At 51.6% G+C, this 19,133-nt stretch overlaps 3 protein-coding genes across 16 annotated transcripts in view; 2 read left to right on the forward strand and 1 right to left on the reverse strand.

Annotated features, from left to right (window-relative positions):
* The window catches only part of PARL (presenilin associated rhomboid like), a 45,180-nt gene extending 43,007 nt beyond the window's left edge, over positions 1-2,173 (forward strand). For all 4 annotated transcript variants that reach the window (XM_036122451.2, XM_036122452.2, XM_078068422.1 and 1 more), the window contains exon 10: positions 1,855-2,173. In XM_036122451.2, the coding sequence (XP_035978344.1) occupies positions 1,855-1,966 (112 nt within the window). In that variant the 3' untranslated portion in view covers positions 1,967-2,173. The remainder of the gene's footprint in view (positions 1-1,854) is intronic.
* Positions 2,174-5,582: 3,409 nt separating this feature from the next.
* Positions 5,583-13,145, forward strand: MAP6D1 (MAP6 domain containing 1). Of its 2 annotated transcripts, XR_004926611.2 has the most exons (4): positions 5,583-6,030; positions 10,899-11,016; positions 11,622-11,770; positions 12,449-13,145. XR_004926611.2 is itself a non-coding variant. In XM_036122450.2 (3 exons), exons 1-3 carry the CDS (start codon positions 5,654-5,656, stop codon positions 11,700-11,702), a joined length of 576 nt encoding a protein of 191 aa, XP_035978343.2. In that variant the 5' UTR covers positions 5,584-5,653; the 3' UTR covers positions 11,703-12,398. The 2 variants fall into 2 exon arrangements, 1 of the variants encoding a protein (XP_035978343.2); XM_036122450.2 differs by lacking the exon at positions 12,449-13,145 and having other exon boundaries at positions 5,584-6,030; positions 11,622-12,398.
* Positions 13,146-15,334: 2,189 nt separating this feature from the next.
* Positions 15,335-19,133, reverse strand: part of YEATS2 (YEATS domain containing 2) — a 104,110-nt gene continuing 100,311 nt past the window's right edge. For all 10 annotated transcript variants that reach the window (XM_078068391.1, XM_078068361.1, XM_078068363.1 and 7 more), the window contains 2 exons: positions 18,688-18,761; positions 15,335-17,102 (listed from right to left, as the gene is read on the reverse strand). In XM_078068391.1, the coding sequence (XP_077924517.1) occupies positions 16,994-17,102; positions 18,688-18,761 (183 nt within the window). In that variant the 3' untranslated portion in view covers positions 15,335-16,993. The remainder of the gene's footprint in view (positions 17,103-18,687; positions 18,762-19,133) is intronic.

Below are 19,133 nucleotides of genomic sequence, written 5' to 3' on the forward strand. Positions count from 1 at the left end.
CTTTCTGTAAATTTATTATTTTTCAACATTTTAATGGTGACTAGTTTCATGACCATTTAAAAACTATGGTGAATGTTAAGATTCAAGTACTTTAAAAAAGATTCAATACTTTATAATAAACATTCAGAACATGAAAATTGAAACATTAAACTGATATTTTGATACTAATCTAAGCCATTTATTTATTATTATTTTTAAATAGTTTTATTTATTTATTTATTTGACAGCACAAGCAGGCAGAGCAGCGGGCAGAGGGAGAGGGAGAAGCAGGCTTCCCGCCGAGCAGGGAGCCCGATGCGGGACTCGATCCTAGGCCCTGGGATCATGACCGAACCAAGGGCAGCCTCTTAACCCAACTGAGCCACCCAGGCGCCCCAAATCTAAGCCATTTAAATAGAGCATTTTTTCAGTTAGGTGTCTGGGGAGATGCAAAGATTAACACAGTCTGGTCTCTGCCTCAGGGAACATGAAATCTGTTTGGGCAAACCAGGGCAAAAATAAAGGTTTCAGTCATAGCAGCTTTCAATAACAGCCATTCCAAATCAACCCCACCTCCTCCAGGAAGCCCTCCCAGCTTTCCCCCAGCCCGGGAGAGGAGGTGGTAGAGGTGCCCCTGAGTTCTGCTAAGACTGTGCCTCCCTCAGGTAGAGCTTCTGGGCTTGTAGTACCTAGGCCTATGGGCTTCTAAAGGCAGGCCCTGCTCATTGGTCACTCAGCTGTGTGTTCCTCAACTTAGATGCTCACGAGGTGCTGCAGTGGTGGTGAGGGCACAGCTTTCAGAGTCAGACTTCGGTCCTGGTGTCCTTTCTGGTGATCCCTAGTTGTGCAGCTTTGGGCAGGGTAAATTACTAAGCCTCTCGGTGCTTCAGCTTCCTCAGCTCATTGCTTCAGGCTGCTTTTAGGCAGTTTTAAACAGCAGAATGGGGATTGGAACTCTATTTTATTTTAAAAGATGGGCAGAATTTGGATCAGCAGATGACCCTTTGTGTAGCAGGTGGAAGATGAGGAGAAGCATTTAAACTATTGAAGCCCATTAGGGTGCCTGGGTGGCTCAGTCGGTTAAGCGTCTGCCTTCGGCCCAGGTCCTGATCCCAGGGTCCTGGGATTGAACCCCGTGTGCTCAGTGGGGAGTCTGCTTCTCCCTCTGCCCCTCCCTCTACTTGTGCTCTCTCATGCTCTCTCAAATAAAATCTTTTTAAAAAAAAGCTATTGAAGCCATCATTAGTGACCTCGAATGCTGACATTTTTTTTTTTTTTAAGATTTTATTTATTCATTTGAGACACAGAGATAGAGAGCATGAGCAGGGAGAGAGGCAGAGGGAGAGGGAGAGGCAGGCTCCCAGCCGAGCCAGGAGCCCAATGCGGGGCTCGATCCCAGGACCCTGGGATCATGACCTGAGCCGAAGGCAGACGCCCAACCATCTGAGCCACCCAGGTGCCCCGAATGCTGACATTTCTTACATTTAATGTAGTAAAGAGAGACCAGGCTTAGAATCTGTCTGACCTTCAGGTGAGTCCTTGACCGACCACTTAGAAGCTGTTAGTCCCTGAGCAAATTTTCTCTGAGACTTGGTTTCCTCGTGTCTTAATGGGGAGGGAGTTGATGCTTAATTGCAGTGGTGAATCAACAGTAGTGTGTGCCGTACATAGTCCGTCCCACTTCGGCCTTTCACATACTCCATATTAAAGGTGAATCATTGATCTACATCAAATAAATTAATCAGCTATTTAATAAGATAGTAAATGACCATGGCATTCAATTTTTTAAATGTCAACTTGGTATCTTCATGGTACTTAACATTTGTGTGTCATACTGTTTGAATGTTGAACCTGGTTTGTTTTTCTTTTCCCCAGATGGTATATTACTTACGGTCATGAACTCATTTGGAAGAACAGGGAGCCTCTAGTGAAAATTTGGCATGAAATGAGGACTAACAGCCCCAAAAAAGGAGGCGGCTCTAAGTAAAACTGGGATTGGATGAGACTGGTGCGTGTGGCCCCTGCTGCCTGGAGAGCCCCAGGAACACGTCGGCCCTGGAGCGACCACATCTTTGCTCCTACCTGGAAGACACCCGGCATCTAGCTTTCCCAGTATTTTAAACTCTGTCCCCAGTACATGTCTTATTAGAAAGTGAATTATGACAAAGTTGTGAAATAAAGGTTTCTATCTCTAGTTTGTATACAGAGGGCGTGTATCCCTTCTGAAGAGCACTAATGCTGCCCTGGAATCTTGTTGTTAGTTGTTATATTGGATGTAGTTGGAGCCGTGAACTCGGCGGGAGTGCACAGGGAAAGACCTGAGACTCAGGGATGCTTGTTTTTGTACTTTGGCCTTCTTCCATCTCTGCTTACCCACCTACCCCTTTCTTCGGTTGGCTGGCAGGTAAAAAAAAAAAAAAAAAAAAAGGTGTCTTCTGTCTGGCGTGAACTGAAATAACAGCTGTAGTATTTTCTAAATTTTCCCAAGAAAGGTAATGTTTTCCGGCAGTGAGTGGCATATACAAAAAGCTATTTTTAGGCTTTGCTTTCTAGATTAAAATTGTAGCTTGTAGCTAATTTAAGAGTTAGAAGGAAATATCTTGGATAAATTCAGACTTGAATCTGAGCCTAATTGCATCTTATATTTGAAAACGTACATTCTTTGAAGCATCATGCTGAACTAGACAGTGGTCATCGGAACAGCTTCCCTGTAGAATTCTTGTTTGCCCTCATGATTGAAAATTATTTCCAAGAAATGCATGTTGAGAACTTAATAGTATTTGTTGAGATGATTTATAGGAGAGTTTCAGTGTTCGGTGGCCTCAAGAGGTAATGCTGGTTCTTGCACCTGGAGAGGAATGCAGCCATCTGTCTTGGAGGGGGTCGGGCTTCATGGAAAGGAGCGAGTTGTGCCTACCTCACAGTGCTGAGCTGAATGACAGCATGTCCCCGCACGTAGGAATTGTCTAGGATTTGACGGTTCTTCATATTCTTTTTCCCCAGATCTTCTCTAGTGTGAAATACCAGTTATTCTTACCAGGCAGAGAGGATTCTATCCTAGACTAATGTCACTTCCAGGAGAGAGGTGTTTTGTTTGTATTGTTTTTTAACCTAGCCCTTATCTTGCTGGTAAGGAACCAGGGTGGTTGTGTGTGGGAACTGCTGTGCTTTGACATTTTTGAATATATTAAGCTAACAACCCCGTGATACACAGATGAGGCAAGAAGCATTTCTCAGAGATGGGATGGGAGGCTGAGATCACATAGACATTCCGTATGGAGTCCAAAATGAAATTTATGTCTTGCTGTGGGCAGACTAGGAACGCAGGCCAGGAGGACATGTTTTCCTGCTTTGTGATGGTTAGGGAGGGAGCATTTAGAAGGTCAAGTCCCCAAATCACTTCTCCGTCCATAACATCCCTCAGTGCTGGCACCTTTGAACAGGCAAGTGCCATTCTCCCCGTGAGAGGCCTTGTGAAGGTTCAGAGCCCAGCCCTGGAAGCACGAGCCTTACCGTCTGTAGCTGTGGCAGTTGTCCCTACTCTTTGCCCACTAGGGTGTTTTCTCACTGTGGCTTTTCTGCTGACACTTGAGCCCCCCAAGGCCATGGTCTGCCCGGCTCGTGTGTCTCTCGGCCTGTGCCGTCTCTACCGGCCTGTTCAGTGTGGTGCCCCCAGGAATGCAGCGGTCTCCTCTCGCTCCACCTCCCTTGGCTTCAGTTATCTTCATGAGGATGGCTTCTGAGCTCTGGGCCCGTGGACTGTCTCTGTCCTCAGTACGTGCATCTACTGCAGGCCAGGTATGGCTTCAGGTGCCGGGACCCCACTGCATAGGCACCTCAACTGTCACTTCTAGCTTAAGGAGTGACCTCACCAGCTGGAAGCCACAAACTTGGGAGCCATTCTAGATTTCTTTCTCATTTCTAGAATCCAGTGCCCCTACCATTCCCCGCGCCTGCGCCTTAGTTCAGCCCTTTGTCTCTGACCTGGACTGTTGAGACTATTCTCCAGCTGGTCTCTAAAATTTCCTTGTGTGTCTTCATACGGCCACAGCTGAAAACACTTCAGTCATTCCCTATTGCCTTCCATGAAAAACTTTTAAATTTAGTGTGGCTCCCGAGGCTCTCCGTGATCCAGCCTCTGATGCCTTTGGCTGAACCTCCCAACCCCCTACCCTGCATTTCCACCCTGACCCAACTACTCTCCCTCATTACAGGCGCCCCCCCCACCCCCCGCCCACTTCACTTCACTTTATCCAGTTCTGTTGCGCCGACTACACTGAACCTCCTGGAGTCCCCCAGCATTATTCCAGGTGCACAGTAAGTGCTCTTTGTTGCTTAATGAATGAAGAAATAAAAAGAGCTACCTTTTTTTTTTTTTTTCTTTTTCCTGCAGGATGGAGTATTGTAGTCACCAAATGTCCCAAGTGGCTAACCCAGGGCCCTGGAGCACGGAAGTCACACAAAGTTTGCCGGGCCCAGGGAGAGCAGGTGTGTAACCTCCCAGTGTCTTCCCGGTGTGCCCCTCTCCTGCTGCCTCCTGGGCCATGGCCTGGCCAGGGCAGCTCTCTGTCACTTTGCTATGACTGGAAGCTGAGAGGGGATGGTGTGGGAGAGGAATCTGTACCCTGACTGGCCAGGGCTGCACTGCAGTTTTCTCCTCTAAGATGCAGACTGGAGACCGTCCAAGTATATGCTGGAGATGGAGCTCTGGGTAATTAATGCTGTTTCAGTAGTGTGATTAATTAGTCCTTGGTCTGCAGTGCACATTGAGGGCATGTGTCAAATACTCAGGAAGTCTTTTGAGTGTGGCCAGGGAGTTGTTTCTGATGCCCTGTCATGCATTAAACAGACTGACCTTTAGCCTGGAGGATTACCCAAACTTTGCAGTAAAAAAAGAATGCATGCACAGGAGGGGAGGGAATTTTTGTAACGCAATGGCTAAAGATTTGTCGGCAGCTTTATAACGCCAAGTCCTCTCTTGCCATGCTTTAAAATGAGGGATTTTTAGAACCCAGGGAAAGGTCAGTTGAGGGCTAATGCCAGTTCTCAATGAAAACCGGATTGGTTGTTACAAATTCAGCATCGTAAAGGCAAATAGTGACTCACTGGCTGATTCAAACACGTGTCCTCCGGAAGCATGGCCCCGGGTCTGCCCAGCGATCCTCCGCATCGCGGCACCTCCGCTCCCGGCGCGGAGCAGCCTAAGCTCAAATGCGGCAGCCCCGGCTACTCTACGAGCCCCAACACCCTGGCAGCGGCGGCCTGCGCCCACGCCGGCCCGGGACCATCAGCGACGGCATCGCTGCCAGCCGGTTCTCGCTCTCGGCGAAACCAGGTCCGATTTAGAAAATAGCATTAAAGGAACTTTGGATTAAATTATGAAACCTTCAAGCTGGACACTAGTGACTGCCTGCAGGCGTTTCCGGGGGCCCCCGCCCTCCCCCACCCACCTCCCCGCCTCCCCCCACCCACCTCCCCGCCTCTGCGCCCGCCCGCGCGCACGACCCCAGGCCAAGCCGGCCCGGCCCCGAGCCCTCCCCCTCCCCGGACGGCCTCCCCCAGGCCAGGGGGCGGCGCTGCGGCGGCGCGGGGAGGGCCGCGGGGGCGGGGACGCCGGGCGGGGGCGGTGCGGCCCGGAGCGCCGGGAGCGGAGCGGCGGGCACCGGGGGCCGGCATGGCGTGGCCCTGCATCAGCCGCCTCTGCTGCCTGGCGCGGCGCTGGAACCAGCTGGACCGCTCCGACGTGGCAGTGCCGCTGACCCTGCACAGCTACTCGGACCTCGAGAGCGAGGAGCCGGGCCCAGGCGGCGCCGCTTCCCGCAGGGGCCCGTCCCCTGCAGGCGCCCGGGACCCCGGCCGGGACGTGCCGCTCACTCAGTACCAGCGGGACTTCGGCGTGTGGACGGCGCCCGCGGGGCCCAGAGATGCTTCGCAGGGGCGCGGGTCCGGTGCGGGCGGCCGCAGGAACAAGCCCCCCGCGGCCCCTGGCCGGGGTGTCTACGTGCTCCCCATCGGCGACGCGGACTCGGCTGCGGTAACCACGTCTTACAGGTATGGGGCTTCGGGCAGGGGAGCGCGTCGAGTCGGGACCCCGTGGTAGGAGGAAACGGAAGCCGTGAACCATGAGGACCAGCTTGGTGGGGAGGGAGAAGGCACCTGGAGCCTCCATCCCACAGCACTTGGAGAGCTGTAGGTGGCCTCGGAGGTCCTCCCCTTTGGTCCCCGGGCACTGCGAGGTGTCGCCTTCGCTGTTCCCTGACCAGCCTCAGAGTGAATGAGTGAGCACCTCTGCTGCTGACAGGGAGCTCACTACCTTGCTTACAGCCCCCTCCCCTCTCCCCCTCTGGGGCAGCCCTACCAGAAAGCCCTGCCTTCAACTGAGTTAAAATCGGCTTTAACTTCCACCAGGTGGGCTAGCGAAAGGCAGGGTGCGTGCAGGCCAACTGCCAGAGCTCCCCCTGCCCCGTGCCCTCCGTGGAGGCATTGGTGGTGAGGACCAGCCGGGGCTCCCAGTGGATGGCCCCCTGGGGATCTCGCCAAGTGACTGAGCTCTACGGGTCCACCCTGCCCCCACCTTAGCTCTGGCCCTGGACAACTGAGGGCTTTCTTCTTTGTCTTATTACAAAAGTAATATAAACTCACTGTAGAAAAACTGGAAATTACAACAAATTAATTCCTTTAACCTCACCCAAACTGGTAGTTCTTTCTAATCCTTAACCCTTGAGTCCATATCCATTTGTAATTCTTATAGGTTTAGATTCTGTACACATTTTTCCATCAATTTTGGATTTTTGCATGTTACTAGATATTTTTTTTACAACACGAATTTTAGTAGATGTGCAGTGTTCTATCCTAGGGATATACATTTGTCCATATATTGATATATATGTCCAATTATTAATCTGTCATTATTGAATATTTAGGATGTTTCTAATTTGGGACCATTAAAAACACTTCTTTTGATCCAGTACTTCATTTCCAGGAGTTTTCCTTGCAAGTATCCTTGAATGTGGGGTGGGAGTTAAGGAATATAAGGTATGTTGCAACACTGTACTGCAGAAGCTGGAAACAATCCCACCGGCCTACTGATGTAGCTGGTTAATTATAGCTCTACCATAGGATGGGCTACTGGGAGGCCTACGATGTACTCATAGCGGAAGGTCTGAAGATCTTGGAGGGGTACGTGTCAAAAAAACAAAATGCAGAACAGTGTGTCTGCTGTTTGTGTTTTTAAAAGGGGGTATTGATATACACGTATCTGCTCCAATAAGCACAGATATCTCTGGATGGATGTGTGGAAACACAGGAAGCTTTGGGGAGAGGAAGGGGGTGGGGAGGGAGGGATGCTGCCGGGGTGGAAGGGCACTGACTGACTTCTCACCCTCTAAAGAACTGTTTTTTTAAACATGTACACGTGTTACCTTTAAAAAAACACATTTTTAAGGGAAAAAATAATTTCTGTGATGAGCATCTTATAGCTAGCCGTCTTTGCACGTATCAGTTTCTTTAGAAATTCTGACTTGTGGAATTAGAGCAAAAAGGTATGAACTTTCCCCCTCAGTTTTATTATTTTTAAAATCAACTGTATTAAGGTAGGATTTCCATAGAGTAATTATCAAGACATGTAGAAGGTTCCATCTCCCCAGGGCTTCCTTCATGGGTATGCAGTTTTTCAGGAACCTCACGGGGAAAGGTAGTTGCAGGATGGGTCTTGTGTCCACTGATGCGTGCTCAAGCTGGGCTGCCAAAATGCACAGGGGAACGTCAGCGGGCAGGGCCACCACCGAGCCCAGCTGGGGCCTCACCCCGCCGCGGAGGGTTCGGGCTGTTGCGAGCCGGTGGGGAGCCAACTGGAGGGGCCTGAATGGGGAGAGGTCCGCAAGGCCCGAGGGCCTGGGTGTGCGGTACCTTCAAATGACTGATGTTCAGGGCCAGGAGCAGGACCAGAGGCAGAGCCCGCGCAGAGCTAGCTTCAGCTCAGGGAAGGAAGAGCTTTCTAGTAATTCCAGTGGACTGATGATGAAGTGAGTGGCCTCCGGGGTGAGGCTGAGCTCCTCCTCACTGGTAATGTTCAAGCAAAGGCGGGGCTTTTAGAAGCGGCCCCTCACTTGTGTTGAGCAGATGGCGGCTTTGAACGTCTCGCTGGGTCCTCCCAGCTCCAATGATACTAAAAGTACAAGTTGTTATTCTCTGCTTACCAAGTACCAGAAGCCAGTCTCAGGACTTCCCATAGATTATCTCCCCAAGACCTCACCCCCTAAGATGCTGCTGCCTCTGAATCCCTTTGTTTCATTTTCTTTTTTTTTTTTTTTTTTTAGATTATTTATTTATTTGACAGAGAGAGACAGCGAGAGAGGGAACACAAGCAGGTGGAGTGGGAGAGGGAGAAGCAGGCCTCCCGCGGAGCGGGGAGCCCGATGCGGGGCTCGATCCCAGGCCCTTGGGACCATGACCTGAGCCGAAGGCAGACACTTAACCAGCTGAGCCACCCAGGCGCCCCAACCCCCTCGTTTCTTGAGCTGTGTCCTGCAGTGGTGGAAAGCTACGGCCAGGAGCTGGGACTCACTGGAGCTCTTGTTTCCTGGGGTATAAACTTGGCGGGTCACTTGGCCTCTCTGACCCTTTCCTCATCTGTAAAACAGAAAGAGCCAGAGCTTGACTCCCTGGGTCCCCACACCCCCAACTCTGGCCTAGAACCCAGGACCGCTGCTGAACTTGGCTCCGCCAGCCCCATGCCAGCTGACCTCTGGGACCCCTCACCTCCCAGCTCTAGGACTTGACGCGGGAAACTCCATTCTGACTCCTTGTAGGACGCATGTTATCTGAGCGAACTGATTGCAGAGATTCACAAAACAAAAATGAACAGATCCAGGGAACCCAAAGTCACTGGAGTCCTCGTGGCCACTCGCCAGCCCCCGCTTGTCTCGTGAAAACTGACCGGCCTCACTTGCTTGGCCAGATGGGCGCAGCGGCTCTTGCTCTCGCAGCCGGCCCGGGTCTCTCCTGAGCAGCTCCCAGAGCCTCCCCTCTGGAATTCTCTAGGTGTCATTCAGCACCTTTGGCCCAGGTTCTAGTTCCACTCACTCTAGAAGACCTCCTTCCTCAGTCACCTTTCTCTTTCCTTCCTGGGTAGGCAGGGAAGACCACTGAAGTGCCCTGCACCAAGGTTCATCCTAACCTCCTGCACGTGGGTCAGTAGCCCTTTTCATGAGGAAGCTGAGGCTCAGAGAAATGAAGGGATTTGAAGCCTTGAGGACCTAGGGCGCTCGGCATTGCCATGGGTGGCCCCTGGCCCTCGGTGGGACTGTCACCCTCAGGGTCCAGCTGAGGCCCAGGCCAGGCGGACAGGAGAGCCTGCTTGGTCAGGGGAGGTACCTGGTGTATGTGGCTTGCCCTGTGTTTTTCTTATCCTCTTTGCCAGAGCCATAAATCTGCCCTCCTCCTCTCCCTGGCAGTCACCGGGTCCTGCTGATTCTAGGTCTGAGGTTCCTTCTCCATCCCCACTGCAGTCTTCCCTCACTGGTCTCCGGCACCAGCCCTGCCCCAGGAGCGGCCAGGGGCATCGCTCTAGCTCCTGGCTCTGGTCGCTTTCTGTGCTGGGACCCCTGCGGCCACCCTGGGGTGACAGGCTTGGGCTGCCAGGCCCAAGGCTCAGCTCAGTTTGGGGACAGAAGGGCACGCCCAGGGGAGGACCTGCTTCCTCAGGAGAAACAGAATGGCAGATGGCTCAGGCAGCTGGTCCTTGGAACCTTGCAGCTTCAGAAGCACAAGTGATCTGCTCGGGCCCTGGCCCAGCTCGCCTCCTGGCACCCCCGAGTGCCGACCACAGACAGACACAGCTGCTCCCTACCCCAGCAGCCAGCCCAGTGGGGCCCAGCTGGGCTGCTCTCAAGGACAGAAGGCAGCTTTGTTGACCCCTGGGCCTGAAACCCAGCCAGGACTGTGGGTGGGAGGAGACCAGAATGGGTCCAGCCCACATGTGGGCGCTGCCCCTGGCCAGCCGGGCACTTCTCCACAGAACACTGCCTGGGCCAGGTGCTCCTAGGGACACAGGTCTCCGCCTTCCTGAGCTCACTGTCTAGCACGGGGGTTGATAGAATTAAAAGAAATAGGTCTTATTTTGTGTGCAGAATTGAGGAATTAAATCCTTGTCAAAACATGTACTCTGAGGGGCGCCTGGGTGACTCAGTCAGTTAAGCGTCCGACTCTTGATTTCAGCTCAGGTCATGATCTCAAGGTCATGGGATCGAGCCCCGAGCCCCGCCCAGCGGGGAGTTCAGCCAGGAATCTGCTTGAGATTCTCTCTCCCTCTGCCTCCTCCCCGTCTAAGAGAATACATACATAAATCTAAAAAAAAAAAAAAAAAAAAGCACTCTGAGAACACGGAGCTGGTTTGTGCCCGCCTTGGCTTTTCTGTCTAGGGAGTCAGCCGCCCCCCCACCCCTCCCCTCCCGCATCCAGGCAGGAGCGCCTGTGTGCATGGTGCCCTGCAGAAGCCAGACCGGCTTGTGGTTTGAGACAGTTACTACAATCTGTTGTTTTGTAGGAGTTCTTAAGACCAGTTATTAAAACGTAAACCTAATACCGAACCTTATTTCTCCTCAGTTGTAACCAGCACCTCCTATGGATGTAAAGGCCACCAGTGACCTGGTCTGGAAGTGACCAACCTGCACTGGTTCTGGGTGTCTCGGGCCCCTTAGAGTGGCCTGGAGACAAAATGGGGATCATCGAAGGAAGGGCTGGGACTTGGTTTCCAATGCCCAGCACGTACCAGGTGCTCACTTCTAGATCCAAAGCAGGATTTTAGCAGTGGAGATTGGCCAGGACATTCCAAGAAGCACAGGACAATGGTGGCGGCCCCTGAAGTGAGGAGGGATGACTGACCCTGAGCCAGGTGGTGACCGTGTTCTCTCTTCCAGACAGGAGTTCCAGGCCTGGACCGGAGTGAAGCCGCCGAGATCCACAAAGGCAAGAGCCACCACAGTCCTCACAACCCACAGCTCCGGATGGGACAGCAGCCCTGGGGGCGGCTTCCAGGTCAGCCTGAAGCGGGCGCCGCAGGGCCAGGGGCCGGGCTCCCGGCTGCAGAGGGTGTGGGAGCAGAGGCCCTTTTTCCAGGCTAGGGACTAGGAGTCGGGTTTTGATGATGCAAAATGGCATGAGGGCCGAGGACAGCAGCATCTGAGCACCCAGTCTTCCCTCAGCTGACAGCAGGGGGGCGGGGGGGGCATCGCGTCTCCCTAGTGCTGGCTTTCTGGCAAGCAAGGTGTCCCTTTCCCTCCTAAATCCCAATCTTACCCTTGACCGCTGAGCACTCATGATGAGCCTTCCACGTCCCTGGCATTTGTGTCAGAGAGAAGTTGGAAAGGAGGTTGGGACTGTTCAGCTTCCTGATTCCACCCAGAGGGGGCATCCGGGAGCGGAACGGAAGGTCCAGGTGCTGTATCTGACCTACTAATGCGGTGACCCCGCCCCCTGCACGTTTCCCCCACGGACCCTTCAGGTCAGCATTTTCAACTCTTGGAGGACAAAGAGGAGGAGAGGAGGCAGGAATTTTCTTCCTGGAGCTGGGGGCGGGAGGTGGTGGGGAGGGAGTGTTGAGGGAAAGGCACACTGATACGGGGCCACATTTCATTTTTCAGGCCCCTGAGGGGAGGAAGAAGTTCACCCCTAACCCATCAGCCATCTTTCAGGCTTCAGCTCCCCGGATCCTCAATGTGTGACCGGCCACAGCGGAGTCAGAACCCACTGCCACCAAGATGGGGCTGTCCTCGGCCACTCAGGGACTGGGGTGAGATCCGGGGACTGGCCCTCTGCTGTCTGAGGGGAAGGGCCGTCTTGCCGTGGGCGCCACTCCTCCCCAGCTGCCCCCCGGGCTGTGGGCCTGGCGCAGAGGGACACTGGCACCGCCCAACTCGGCTTCGGGCCTGAACCATCCTCTTGTTCCTCGACGACTGTACGGAAGGCTTCAGATCTTTTTTTAATTGCCTCTTTTGGCCACCCTTCAGTTTTTAAATCTGAAGAACTTAAGGATCAATTCTGTTGTAAACTGAATTGGTCTGTGCCGGCTGAGGAATATGGACATGACAGGTGCTTGGAAGAACCAGTAATGTCCACTTGGTGGTTTTCCCAGGCTGCATGAGAACTTTGTAACCTATGGTAACCCAAGGGACTGTCCTTGGAGACGCCTACAAATGGCCCCACGCATTCAGGTTGAAGAAATCTTGGGTTATCCCCTGCACGTGACTCATGGTGATGCTGAGTAACTAGGATGTCATTTCCAAAAGGAACAGAGTATCAATCAGGGTTTCAATTTCAAAGACATAATTTGGGGCCCAGGTGACCCTATCCTTATGTTTTAACAAAAGGCTTCGTGTGAGAAGTGCTTTAAGTACTGAATGAATGACATTGACCTTGTAGGTTTCTGAGCTCCACATTTTATTACTAATTCCAGTTTTTTCCCTTACAGTTGACGACTAGAAGGGAACACCATACACACTGGCAAAGAACTGGGAGCTTTTTTGGGACGAAGTGGCATTAGCCTCATTCCCTGAAAGACTTTAGCCCGTTCTCTACACCTAGATGACTCCCACCCTGCTCCCTCACTTACAGTGGGGCAAGCTCACTGTGAGGAGGCAGCTGTCGGCTTCAGGAAGCTGCCTCCTTTGCTGGTAAGTCCCAGCCCACGTGGCCACATGGCGCGAGCCTGGCCCAGTTTGCACAGCCGGCGGTCAGACATGTGAAGGACTTTCTGTCCCCGCTTAGAGATTAGAGGCACAGGCGAAGGGCAGTTTTTGGTAAGGAAACTCAAGGATTTCCCTGTGGCTCTTCCTCCCCGTCCAGCCCTCGCGCGCTGTCTGGCGAGCGTTTACCTAAGCTGTTTCCCAGCCCCTCAGATGTGGAGCGGGGCCGGTCCCTCGGAGGGCTGGCTCTGGCTGGCACGGCCTTCCTCTTCAGTGCAGCAAAGCAAATGCTCGGAATCATTTTAAAGGCAGAACCCCAACTATGTGCTTACACAAAGGGTTCTGCTATCTGACTTCATTGGTTTGCATGTTAGACGTTTCTAAGAGCAAAGAGACTGCCTGCTGCTGTGCATTCTGTGGGAAATGAGCAGATTAACCGTACAATCTCAGATTTTACTAAAATGCAAAAATGCACTGTTACAATTTCTTGTTAGCTCATTTCTTTAATTATAAACCTGGAGCGCCTTCTCATACGTCTTTATCCTCCTCTGGACTTTGGTGGATCAAGGCTATTACTGGTTGCCCCTTGGAGGCTGACAAATCCCAAGGTCTGTCCCTCTGGACTGCCACCCACAGTGGTGTCGGACGCAATAGTCATAGGACACACCAACCTCCCCTCTTCCACATGCACTGCCCCTCCGCACCCCCAAGGCTAGGGTGAAAAACCATCTTTGAAGCTAGTCTTGGGCTTAAATCCTGACTTCTCTACTCACTAGCTGTGAGCAGTTTCAGGTTCCATTTCCTTCCCTGCAGAGTAAGAGAGTGGCTCCGAGAGTTCCTGTTTGTGGGCAGGGTGCTTATTAGTACAGTGAATGGCCAACAGAACACAGACAGGACAGTTGTCCCTTCCTGCCCAGGCCAGGGAGCCAGCTCTATTCTCCTTTGCAGCTTTGGCCCATCTGATGCCAATGACACAGTCCCTCTCCCTAGACCCTGCCTGTGTCACCCTTCCCTCCGCCACAGCGTGCAGACCAGACCGAAGGGCTGTACCTCAGCCCGATACCACAGGCCCGCCTTTCCCGGCAGACTCGGCACCTCAGCAGCGGGCGCACGCCTGCCTCACCTGGCCTGTCTCTGAAGGCAGACTGCTTGCCCAAGAGCCTTTCTGGAACGCACCAGAACAGACAGCTTTCCACAAAACCCCGAACTCAATAATCCTCGTTACCAGGCTTCATTATTAATTAGAAGACTGGGGTTCTGAAGAAGGAACTGTCTCCCACTCACTCGCCGTCTTAGTAAAGCCCAACATCACGTCACTGGAGTGGCCTTCCAAAGCAATGGGACGACAGTCTCAAGTGTGTGGTACCAACCCACATACGTCATACACACATATAAAACAGACGGAGAGGAAAATGCAGCGCATACTAACGGTGGTTATCTTTGGGAAGGGGAATTATGGGTAACTTTAAATTTTTTACACCTTACTATATTTGCTGAAGTTTCTATATAATAAGCATTTTTGTATTAATTCTGTAAAGAGTAATGTTTTTAAAATAAAAAGTTCAATCTGTTAGCGAATTTCAGCCAAAAGAAAGCGTTCAGTATCGGTGATTCCACAACCAGTGTTAGCCCTGCCAGCAGCCGCCTTGAGGATGCGGCGTGAGGCCCAAGAGGAGGGGCGCCCCTGAAGTCCTCCCCTCCAGTCACCGAGACCAAGGTCCCGCCTCTGTGCTCCACGGGGCTTCAAAGCTCGGAAAAACCCAGCCCAAGTGGGACTGCTTTCCTCGCTGTACTAACACCAGGATTTTAGGCCAAACTCCAAAAGCAGCTTTTGAAACACTGTGACCCTGCAGCCCACCCCGGGCAGACGGGGGAACCTCCCCTTTAGTGGGGTCAAGTCCGCCAGTGCTGTTCACACAGGCTTCAGTCAGTAAGAGGGAGTCCCCAGCTGAGGGACTGCCTGTGACGTCAGTCTCTGTCCTGTGGCTCCAGTCAAAACTGTGGCTGAGGTCAACATTCAGGAAAGGAGCCTAAGCAACACCCCTGTTCTTCCTCCGGACACTTCAGTTCCCTAAAGGATGCTGCGAAGCCTGGTCCCGAGAAGGCTACGGACCTATGCTCTCTCACGAAGCCTCAGCCCTGCAGAACTTCCTGCCTTTGAAGAACCAAAGCTTTCAAAGCCCTTAGTCTTGTTAAGGGGGCTGTAAAAAGTGGTCATTTCTGCAATGTTTCTGCATCTTTGGTCATTTTTGTTTTTAGCCGTTCTGCTAGCAGATGGTCACAGCAGGACTGTGGCACAGGAGTAACTTCTTCCAGACCTCAGCATAGGCCAGTTCCAGCTTTCCGGACAGACCGGTGTGCTTTGTCAGACGACAGGAGTGGTTTCCCTCCTTGCCTGGACTTTGAGGAGGCTGCGAGCTCCATTAGGTAGTTTTCCTTTGCCCCAAGCTGTCAGAAATCTTTATTTCCAGGGTCAACGTGCATCTTCCAAAATTTTTTTCGGACTTTTATGTAACTGTAATCCTTTATCTTGCATAGCTGCAAATGCTTTTTGGAAAGAAGTGGCAGAATTAATGTAAACACACCAATTACCTATACCTCTGCCCCATCCCAGCTCCTCCTGACCTCACGGAAGAAGAACCTACCAAAGTAGTGCTTCGAACTCAGAAAAACCCATCACAAATACTAAAAGATTTATTGTAGATTTCTGTTACACAATTATGTTACACGTTATGATACAAATACATTTGAAACATTAACACATATGGGAACTGTTAAATGATTTAATATTTCTTTTGCAAAAAGATAATTTAGGCTTTCATACCTGTAATAAATCAATCTGTTCTCATTTGGATCAAATCCTCCATCCTGTAGATCTGTCACAGTCCACTGCTGAATAAATCTACGCACTTGCCCACTAACCTCGCTTGCAGTAGTTAATGTATAGAGTATCTGAGCCTTTATGTACTAAACTATTTTTTTTTACTAAGCCCGGGCATGCCCGATGCCTTACTGAACAGATTTCCTTGTGCATCTGCAATCCTCAGATGCTGAATAAAGGGCAGATCTCTTAGTCACCTCCCTGCCTTCTGCTCCTGACCCAAACGTCTACAGAACTCACGAAAACTTCCATTATGTTGATTGGGCAAGTTTGATTCACAGGCTTCAAATTGCCTTCAAACTGCAGATTCCTGACAGACTAATTTCTCTCCTTTCCTTCGACACAGACTATGTTAGGAAGATTAGGACAGAGTATCTGTAATGGAACTGGGCATCATGCAGGGCCCTGCAGACCTTCCTCCTTCTGTTCACTTCTCCCACCAAGAGGGCTCCGCATCTGGGCACAATCTATTCTCACTGCTTCTGAGCACGGACATTCCTGTCTCGTGGCTTCAGCAGTCATTTCTCTATCTTTAAGGCACTCACAGTGTTTCCTTGAAACGCTTTTCTTTGGAAAAGCCGAGTGGCAAAGAACAGGACACTAAGTCCCCTGACAGGACTTACCATCCCAGCAGGCCTGGCCCAGGGGCTGCTCCCCATTGGTCACTCAACACGGGGTAACCCACATACCCCGCGAACGCTGTGGAACCAGCTCTCTGCCCGGCACACGCACAGCTGGTCTGAGTCGGCCAGGTGCCTGGGATTACTGACATAAAGAGCTGCTTGGTTAGTCAAACCTTTACCGGACCCATGCTGGGACCTGCCTATCCCTTGACTACGCTCTGACCTCGGCTGTAGTCACGTTCCCGTGCTCCATGAAAAAACACCAGTGCGCAGCACACGGGCTCCCAGGCTCTTCTGACTTCTGCCAGGCTTTACTGCTTCCTACAGCTGACTGTGTCCCCGACGCCACGGCCACCTGCTGAGTGCGGAAGCCCAGCCCCGCTCCAGAGATTACCAGGGTAACTGCTGCAGCTTCCTGTAACCCCAGAATGGGTGAACCACCAGCGTGCCAGACTTATTTTCTGCCTCGTGGAGGAAGACTCAAGCCCAAGGTGCCCCATGACACCCAGAGAAGGACCTGCTACATGTGGCCTGGCCCAGCTCGGAGACTCTCTCCTGGAGCCTTTCCAGAGAGCAAATGCAAGCTGACAGAGCACATACCCACTCACAACTTCATTCTAGACTCAGAAACTTCTGTCCTAAAGGGATCTGATTTGGGACCGAACACTCTGGTGTTACAGTGAATTAGGTGGAGGCAATGGTTTGGGAGCCATAATATTCCGAGGCACACAGAAAATAACCTCCTTCCCCAAAGAGAAGAGTCGTCACAGTTCGAAGCTTCGGCTACATCTGCAAATCCTGCTTTTCTAGGGGCATCTTCATTCCGTTCACTGATCTTCATTCAATATCCCCATGTGTTTATTTGTGAGAAAGTCCAGAAAAGGAATGTTGCAAATGGCCTGGTGAATGTTACTCACTGTAATTTCTTTGGGAATCCTGTCCAAAAACAAAGCATTATTAGGTGCAGTTTTCTCAAGCATTTAATAATATTTCATCCACTTATCAAAAGCCCCACCCCTACCCCCCCCAGGCCTCCTGGAAGGGAACAGAGCTGAGGCACGCTTTAGGGCCGCCTGCGTGGAGGTGGCCAGGTGCGTGCTCTTGCTCGCTCTCCTTTCCCATTAATTTCTTTAATTTTGGTAGAGACTGGCCGGCCCGGGGTGCCCGGGTGGCTCAGTCGTTGAGCGTCTGCCTTCGGCTCAGGTCATGATCCCAGGGTCCTGGGATCGAGCCCCACATCGGGCTCCCTGCTCAGCGGGAAGCCTGCTTCTCCCTCTCCCACTCCCCCTGCTTGTGTTCCCTCTCTCGCTGTGTCTCTGTCAAAATTTTAAAAATCTTAAAAAAAAAAAAAAAAAAAAAAAAGACTGGCCTGTCCTCTTCACAGCCTGCCCTACGGCTCAAATCTGACTTCTCAGACACAGGCATGAGATGGATTTCAAGAACTTGGTTGAACAATGAAGAAAAAAACCTCTGAGGATTGAGAAAAGAGAAGGAAGTAAAGTGGACAGCAAAACAGAATGATGTTCTCGTCATTCAGTCTTAGCAGACAGAGCTGAGTCAAAGGGCTACAGAACTGCGGGACCATGTCTCCAGCTGTCGGGGGGAGGGGATACAGAGTTGTGCCAGGCCAGGGTGATAAATGTTCTTATCAAGAGCACCCCAGCTACTGTATCTCCACAGCCAGGACGAGGGAGGTGAGCAGGGGCCACAGAAGGCACTCAGCCCACTGCTGGGTTTCACACAGGACAAGGAGCATTCCTGGAACTCCTGTTTCTCCTTCCTTCTTTCTTAAAGATGTCTTCCACACTGCCTGAGGTATTCTAATCCTGTGAAGTCTGACCTAACAGTCCTCTGATGTAGGCCTCTTTATGTCCTCAGGCACTTTTAATACGGTTTTACAAATTTAGGACAGGCTTTAAGGATACTGGGATAAAATACTTGTTTCCTTTGAAAGGATGTGGAACAAAGAAAGGCCTGTCTGCCGTGCTCTGGGGCCTAGGAAAAAGGCAAAACTCAGTGTCCCGACAGCAAAGCAGTGGTGAGTGGGGGAGCTTTAGAGCCAATGAGGTCTATCACCCAAGTGCTGGGAAAGCCAGGTAACGTGAACGTTCAGAGCCTGGTTTCCTGACTTCTAAAAAGGGGGCTAGAGTTCTCCAATGAAAAACAAATCAGGTAACGTATGCAATGTCTGACCCCAACATCTGATACGTCATGGACAATATTATCGTCTTTAATTGCGAAGAGCTGGTATTGTTCAACCCGGTAGCGGAACAGAGTCCTAATGAACAGTGTGTCTGAAGGAGTGATTAGGAAGATACAGACCTCTGGGCACAGCTGAGCGTTCACAACCACGGGAGTCTCAAAATGACCAAGCAGACCCCTGAGTGTGTCTGGCTCTGAGAATGTCCCAAGCACTGACACCTCCACCTCCAACTGGATGAGGTATAAAACCTCTTCATGGGCAACTAACCTGTCAGGAAATACGTAAGCCTAGTACCACTGACGAAAGAGATCCCAGTACCTGTTGTGAGATGCTGTCTGGTATCCAGCTGCCAAAGCCTGTCTCAGGATGTCGTTCACCAGCTGCTCCGTGGCCTACGACAGAAGATAGGGTTACTCTCGAAAATGGCCACATGCCTGCCGGTGGGAAGGGACACATCTGACCCCATCCCATATACAAAACTTTGGAAACAGTTGTACCTAAGGAGCAAAAGTCCTTAAGAAAACACTAAAGGTCCAAATAATAGACCACAAATATTACATCACAAATATAAAGGCCATGATTCTGAGAAATTATGAATGGGGGGAATGTTCATTAATCAGACATTGTTTTTAAGGAAAACCGGTGAGGGGGATCGCCTAGGTGGCTCAGCCAGTTGGGCATCTGCCTTCGGCTCAGGTCGTGAGCCCAGGACCCTGGGCTTGAGCCTTGCCTCGGACTCCCTGCTCAGCACTAAGTCTGTGCCT

The sequence above is a fragment of the Halichoerus grypus genome, chromosome 1, assembly GCF_964656455.1.
Source record: "Halichoerus grypus chromosome 1, mHalGry1.hap1.1, whole genome shotgun sequence".
In the NCBI taxonomy this organism is placed as follows: domain Eukaryota; kingdom Metazoa; phylum Chordata; class Mammalia; order Carnivora; family Phocidae; genus Halichoerus; species Halichoerus grypus.